At 41.6% G+C, this 8070-nt stretch overlaps 1 protein-coding gene across 1 annotated transcript; it reads left to right on the plus strand.

Annotated features, from left to right (window-relative positions):
* Positions 1-281: 281 nt before the first annotated feature.
* DDIT4L (DNA damage inducible transcript 4 like) lies at positions 282-2504 on the plus strand. The gene is given in 5 exon segments (XM_065405797.1): positions 282-355; positions 649-682; positions 684-781; positions 886-1022; positions 2017-2504. Coding segments are annotated over 5 exon segments (831 nt in total).
* Positions 2505-8070: the final 5566 nt, after the last annotated feature.

An 8070-nucleotide genomic window follows, 5' to 3' on the forward strand; every position in this document is an offset into this window, starting at 1 on the left:
TTGGGGTGGTGGAGAACAGGTAGTGGGTGCTGCTAATACCTCTACTTGCAGCACATCTGTGAACTCAGATGAATGACACGGGCTGAGTGTGACTTGTCAGGTGATCAGCATTCCAGCTCTCCCAGGCCCTGGATCTTTTTGACACTGCCGCTGACCAATCATTAGCTAGATCTCTTCCTCTCCTTCCCCCTCCTTGCTCAAGCTTCTCCTCTTTCACATGAGGAACTGGATGAGTCCTGTCCCCGCTCTGCTCCCCACAGAGCCTCTTAGAACAACAGCCAATGAGAGGGGAAAGATCTGGCAGAGTAGAACGCTGCCTTGGGAATGGGGTGGGGAGAAGGAGGAGCACGGACAGGTGGGGGAATGAGAAGTGTATATAAATTGCTGCTGCCCTAGCAGCGGGTTGATCCGTGGGAGGGAGGGATTGGGCGGGGTTGCTAATGAATGGTAGCTCTATACATTAATTGTAGGTTTATAATTGTTTAGGATTTGTATACTTCCTGTCACTGAAATTGAAAGCAGCTGTTTGAAATATAAATACTGTAATTGAACTTCTGTGAAGTTTTAGCAGGTAAGATGAAATCATGTGGGCTGATTCCACTGATAGGTGAATTAAGTTTGTTCTTAATTAATTTTGCCCCCTTTCAGTAGGAAGAGGGAAGGCTTTCATTTGACACAAGAAAAAAAATATTCAAGGGGATGAGTTAGAAACGGCATGGTAGTGCGTCTTGGATTGTGTAACTAAACTCCAAGACTCCTTTTTTCATCTCTTAACAGGCAAGTAAGTGTTCCTTCTTGAGAGTTGCTATGAGTTGAGGCTGCTGCTGTAGTGTCTCTTAATAACTTGTTTTGTTTGTAAGTATGCTACATGTGCTTTCCTTTCAGTAAACCAGAAAGGCGTAAAGATCTGTTGGAGGTTAGAGTGTACTTTAAAATGGTTGCAACTAGCAATTTAAGCAGTAAAAGCACTGCATGCATTTCAGAATTGCTATACCAAGGCTTTCACCACGCAAACATAAGCGGTGAGTATCTTTGACCTTCTCAACCTCTTTCCCCCCCCCCCCCTTTAAAAAGTAAGGCTGCAAAAGGGAAGGAGGGGTCTATCCCCAAGTGGTGTTATAACTTATTATATGTTAGTGCAGGGATGTTTGTAAATGGGGGGTAACTGAGCAGAGGTTGTGCTCGTGAATTATTACATGACTACAAGTGAGGGGGGTAGGAACTGATATGTTGTAGAGCTACCTCTGACTAATACTTTAGGGTTACTAAAATGACTTTTATAGCTAAACAGTAGCTGCAAAGATGATCCTAATAAACTTTTCAGAATGAGTGGAAGATCAGATTTTTGCAAGAATTGCAGTGGCTTATCCTGACTCACTATAGGTGGCTATAAATAGACTTGTGAAACAGTTTAACTGTCTCAGCATATAAACCTATTGTATTACTAATGCACTTGCAGTATACTTCACAGCTTTCAGTAGTTTACTAGGATGAGCAAAGTTACTTATTTCCATGTATGTACTAAACAATCTCAGCCCTTGGCAGCCTGCCACGCTAAAGACGGATCACATTAGAAAGCGGATGACCAAGTGCAAAGCTATCACTTCTCCTTTAAGCAAACTAACTTCATGTTTTCAAGGGACTAGCTTTTTTATCCTGCAACGATAAACATTAGTAATGGCTTTGAAGTCCTCTCCCCAGTGGAGAATGACTTCATTAAGTTTATAGTAATACACTTCTCTTGATTATGCTGGTTAACTTTATCATCTGTACTTTGAATTAGTTAAAGTGACCACAGACTGCTGTTGGCAGCACACATAAAGTATACATAGGGTAGTGTGGTTTCTTACATGAATGAGAATTAAAACTGACACTGTAGTATGCTCATGCTGGCTTGCTGACTATCACTATTTAATACTTCAGGAAAATTAACAGGTAGGTTTGTTGTCTGCCTCTTTCCAGTTACTGGTATGTGTCTTTCCTCCTCATGTCTTCTCATAATTAATTCCCCTGCAGACTTTGACTACTGGGATTACGTTGTGCCTGAACCCAACCTTACTGAGGTGGTGTTTGAGGAGAGAACCTGTCAGAGTTTAGTTAAAATGTTGGAGAACTGCCTATCCAAATCAAAGCAGACCAAACTTCACTGCTCAAAGGTTCTGATACCAGAAAAACTAACCAAGAAAATAGCTCAAGATGTATTGCGGCTTTCTTCAACTGAGCCCTGTGGTTTGAGAGGTTGCATTATCCATGTCAATTTAGAAATTGGAAATGTATGTAAAAAGCTGGATAAGATTATCTATGACCCCAGTGTTGTTCCTACTTTTGAACTGACACTTGTGTTCAAGCAGGACTGTTGCTCATGGCCCAGTTTCAGGGACTTTTTCTTTACCCGAGCTTGTTTCACATCTGGCAGCAAACGTACTCTGATTCTGAGTCCTGGGTTTCGGCTTATTAAAAAAAAACTTTACTCCTTGATTGGGACAGTCATTGAAGAATGCTAGAAATCTTGTTGCATGTTTAAAACTGTGTCTGAATTTTTAAGAGGTACCTTGCTTTACAGTTTGATTTCATGCACAGCAACCATTGTGCTCTGTATGGGCTATGCAAACACCCCAATGTGTAAGCCTTCAAGTTGGCATAAGATATTCCCAGTGCAGCTAACTGACTGCCTTTACTGGGTGTGCAAAAAAGGTGAGAACAAAGCTAACTTTTTACTTGAAACTTATGGTTAGCATCTAGTTGACCTGTCCTGCAGTCAGCCTAGTAATTGTTACTGGCCATTTTTCTATAGAAAGTTCTTATGCCATGGAAATAACTCTACCAGCATAGGTTTATAGTTCCAAAAGGTTCTTGTTAAAATAGTGTTCAGCTAATTAAATTTAGTGGATGTCAAACTCCCCTGCCCAAACCAAGAAATGTATCTTGCATCTTAAAAGGTAGCAGGCTGATCAACCTGGTGCAAAAGTAAATATTTCACATTTTTTCCTAGGGGTTATGTAGCAAACAGAATTTGCACTGCAATCTCAGCAATGTGCACTTTTAAACTTTTTGAAGTGTTAAGGGGCAAATGACTAGTCAAAACAATAGTCAGTTGTCTTTGAATATTTTTGTTTTTTTTTTAAAAACTGGAAAACAATGCAATTTGGGTAGATGGATTTAAAAGTAAGGTAACTTCTCAAGCAGAAATGCTAAATCATTTTCTTGAAAACACTTGCCTACCTCATACTTAGTTTTGAAAATGGAATATGTCTGCACTCAGTGTTGCCCTCTTTTACTGGGCAGAAAACTGAATCCTACTATTCCCTTGCCATATCCCTTCCTCCAAGTGGAACCAAGAAACACTTTTTTGTTTGTTCTCTCACTAGCTCTTCTCCAAAGTCTGGAGGATTTTTTTTTCTGTTCTGGCATGGTAGCTCAAGCTCTTCAGAGGATACCTCATGGGGGTTTCAGTTCTCCACACCATCATAGTGGCCCACTTTGGTTCTGGAATGGCCTGGCAGTTTCTTCCTTTCATGAGCCTGCCCTCTTCATTTCTCCAAGGTAGCTAAAGTTTAGCTAGTGTTCAACCTGATGCTTACGTTGCTGCTCGAATGTCTTTCCCCGCTTTCCCCTCATCTTCCCTAGAGACTTCCATTTCAATTTTACACCACTGCTGCAGAAAATTAACTAGTCGTCTCCCCATGCTCAAACAAGCTGACTAGTTGGCCTAGATAAAACACAGGAACTTTCAAAAGACCATGAACTGAAATAGTGACTGTCACTGTCTGTAACTGATGCAACATCTTTCAGATCTGGCCAGGGGCAGATATTAACACTATGCAATATGGGGGTGAGGGGGTAGAGGCTTGCCTAATCTTTTAGTCTATTTTCCCTGCCATGTTTCTCAGTAACAGTTCTCTGGCTATGTGCCACTCTTCTGAGGGGGGAAAAAGCTGAAAGGTGCACCGTGTCTTGGTTGCTGGCACTTAGGTTTCTTGGAAGATGACTATCAACAGATAATAGAGGGAAACTACCTTGGCAGACATGTGCCAAGTGTCTTGGCTCCTAGCAGTCATTCTCTTGAAGACTTATCTTGCAAGTACTTAAGCTATATCAACATGTATGAAACACTTCTGGCACAATTTGACACTTACCAAGTGTGTGGTGGAGGAGGGGGAAGTGTGTGTGTGTTCTCCATCAAGTTGCATATTAGGTATACAATGTAACCGGCTTAGTTGGATTACAGAACTGCACTCTTCTAACGTTTGGAAGTTGCTGCACCTCACAGCTATTGAGCCTTTGCCTTATCAGAATTGGACCATTGTAAACTGACTTGTTTTGCACTTGTACTGCTTTTAATGTTTTAATGTCAATGCCTTAAACGGTGGTGTCACTTTGTATGGTTGGATCTCTCTGCACTGATGTATAGATGTTGGGTCCCCTCCCCCTGAACTGTTCTTCGGCTTGCCTTTTGAACTTCAAGATAGCAATTACTTACTGGCACTGTTCTTGAAACTGATTCATGTGCAAGAAAATGGGTTTGTCTATCTTGACAATAAAAGCTATATTTTTACCTTTCAAATGTAGGTTGTCTTTGAGATCATTCTTCTCTCACATTCGTCATATGATGGTAGTGCCCAGAAGTCCCCGGCATGGACTGGAACCCCATCATGCTAGGTGCTGCACAGTTACTGTCCCAAAGAGCTTATGTTGTAAAGCATAAAACGAGGAATAGATGGATAGAGGTAGACAAGGGAGTATAAGGAAACAATGAAAGAATGTCAAAGCTCTGGCCTGACTTTTGTTAAGCGTCTGACTGGGCTGTGCTGCTACTTTCCTCTAACTGCTACTGTAATCCCCCTTCCTCACAGCAGAGGCCAAAATGGCTACCACTGACCCTCAGTGGAGGAACAGCAGGAATGTTGTTTGCCAACAGGAGATCTGCAGTAAGGGTGTTAACCCTTCATACAAGGATGATGAGCTTCATTAGAAGGGAGGGGTGAGGGTCTGAGGGGTTCAGTATTCATTCCTGTACAATGTAAAACACTTACTGTGCTCTCTGCACATGACACATATCATGGAATACTCTTTCCAGCTTGGCTTGTGGTGGTGTCCACTACTGTAAACATCAAATGCTTCCTTAATAAACTACACAAATCACTATTTATAATGGCTCAAATGCAAGTGAGGTGGACACATTAAACTTTTATTTGATTCTTTATGCAAGCACTACCTTGAATCTTACTAGAGCCAGTGAGAACTGAAGAAGCCTACCAACTTGTCTAGTAAATACTTTGTCTATCCTCCACAAATACAGCTCCCATGTATATTCTAGCCATTTGTAGATGACAGGTGCCTTCAGCAAACTACCATGGCAACAGCCAACCTGGTGATAAGTCTCGGTGACAGGAATCGAATAGGCATGGGAATCAGCTGGCTCCTCTAGAGGGGGAGGAGCTAATTCTGGAAGCATTGTCCCTGTTAAGGGGAGAAGCTCCAGTGTAGTCAGTCCTCCATCTTTCACAAACATGTGGGTCTTTTTAAAATAATGGATCCCTCTGTACTAGTCTAGTACAGAGGGATCCATTAGAGTATGACTGTAGCACTACTAGATGCAAACTTTTTAAACTCTGTTTATAGGACCTGTTGATTGATAGAGCAGGGTCTCTAAACCTGCTATTTTGACTAAATTCCCCTGTGATGTACTGATTACCTTTTAAAACTTCCACTGTTAGCGTAGTTCCCACTATCGCTTCATATTGGGGCAGTGAGGGGGGAGTCTGTTCACTATAATGTTCTGAAGCAAGTATTCTTTGCTTGCAGTGGTATATGCTGGAGGCTGTATAAGAAATAATTCAGTTAAGCAGACTGAGAACCAGATTTGTCAATAAGAAATATATTTTTCCATGACACCTGTTGTCATAGGGAGCTGTTAGGTGCAGATGCTGGACACCTATACTTGTAATATATAGTGCAATTTTTATAATAGTTTATACAACTATCAATAAACATATTTCAGATTTAGCTGCTTCACTAGAGTTTGCCTGACTGCATTATTGCAGATAATCTTGAATGCCCTACTTATTAGGGAGTTAATTTTCTCTTACTGATGTTCAGTGGCATTCCTGTTTCCTTTTTCTTCTGTCTCCCCCCATACCACTAGCGACAAGGTAGGTGAGTTAATATCTTTTCCTTTTCACCAATGGAAGTTGGTCTAACAAGCTTTTGAACTTACACACAGCTCTTCTTTAGCTTGAAAGACAAGTTTTCACCAATAGAAGTTGGTCTAATAAAAAATATTACCTCACCCACCCTGTCTCCTGGGACCAGATAGCTATGCCAACTCCCCATGTCTCTCACTGGACCTGGCTTACTTTTGGTGGTAGACACATGACCCACCATTTGATATGATAAATACTTAGGTAATCATTTTAAGATGTAAGGAAGTAAATCATTGAAGTTGTTTATAAATGCCACATATCTACCAAACTATTGTGTTACGTATTAACTACAGCCTAGACCTCAATGAGGTTTCTTTGAGGAAACGTGTACGGTGCACCTGCTAGTGCTGACTATAAATACTGAAAGCTACCTGGGCATTAGGGAATAACAATTAGTGGGAAGAAATGCTTAGATATGTGAACTGCTTCAAAGTGCTTGATTCTTCCCTTCTTTTATAATTGAAAAGGTATACTTCGACCAGAAGTGCATTAATGCATCTCATGTACAAGTATATAAACTGTGAAGCACTCCATCTTAATTGCAGAAGTGGACAAACCTGTTCTGATGGTTGCGGTGGCTATTTTATTTAAATAAAAAGCCTAAATCTATATACTTAATGGTTCTAGCTTGACTTTATTTCCCAGCCTCAGGCAGAGATAATGGAACCATCACCCTTTACATACTATCTTGACCACCTCACTATACACTTTCAAAAAAAATTGGAAAGAGCCTGTTAGCTGCCGTGATGACCAAAAATAGCATATACGTATGGCAGTTCCAAAAGTGCCTTCAACCTGGTAGTCTAGCTCTGTGGCTGGTGCTGTGCTGGGGGTACAGATTATTCTCTCCTTGCTTAAGGATCTGAAAGAAGAGCGAGAAGCAGGGCTTGGGCGCACAAAAACATTACACAATTTTCTTTAGTGCATCTTCACACGTCCCTCTCCATCTCCTCTAGCCCCAACAGGAGTGAAGGAATATAACAACCATAATCAGTGCTGTGATGCTTATCCTCAGTTGAATCAAATAGACTGGTGTGTACACATGCCCCTTGGGGAGAGCAGACCTGGTATTTCTGTGCATAGCCGGTGATGGGCTGGATATCCTAGAGAAATGCTTGAAATGGGGCTTAGGGATGGAGGTGCAGTACCTATTGTTAACCTGCAAAAACAAGTGAGAGCTAGCATTGCCCAGAGGAGATTGTTTGGGTGGCTAACAGACTGAAGGTGGCATGGAGCTGACACCCAGTTAAGCACCAGCAAGTCTCTCTCTCTCTCTCTCTCTCTGGAGACATGGGATAACAAGCTGACTCTCAGTCCTGGGCACCCCGGGAAGTGTCCATTATCTATGCTAGTTAATGCATTAGAAGGCAATTAGATAGCACAGTGAGGGCTTCAGTATAAGAACCTGAGTAGATACAGCCTCCGTCCCAACAGTTCTGTCCCCACCTCCCCACAAATAAATTCTGCACTGTCAATAATCCGTTCCATCCTTCTGAATAAATCTCTTTTGACCCTCAAACCAAATCACTCAATTCTGCCTCTCCACAATTATATTTACATTCACATACTTCAAAGCATCTCGCCTACTCTCCTTGCCTCCCTCCTGGGTATCCAGGGGGCCCTTGGCTCCCAGTTCCTCCTCTCCACCATTGAAATCAATGGGACATGTGCCTGCTTTATATTAGGTCTGAATTCAGCCCTAATGTTTTCTTTACACCCAGTTCTGTACTAACCAGCCTACTGGCAAGTAGCTGCTGCACATATATCTAACCCAATTCCCATTGTTGTCTGTCATTATTTGTTTATAACATGTTTTACCAGGAAAATTTCAATGCAATATAAATATCTTGTTTCCATGAGTGTCATG

The sequence above is a fragment of the Emys orbicularis genome, chromosome 5, assembly GCF_028017835.1.
Source record: "Emys orbicularis isolate rEmyOrb1 chromosome 5, rEmyOrb1.hap1, whole genome shotgun sequence".
NCBI lineage: Eukaryota > Metazoa > Chordata > Testudines > Emydidae > Emys > Emys orbicularis.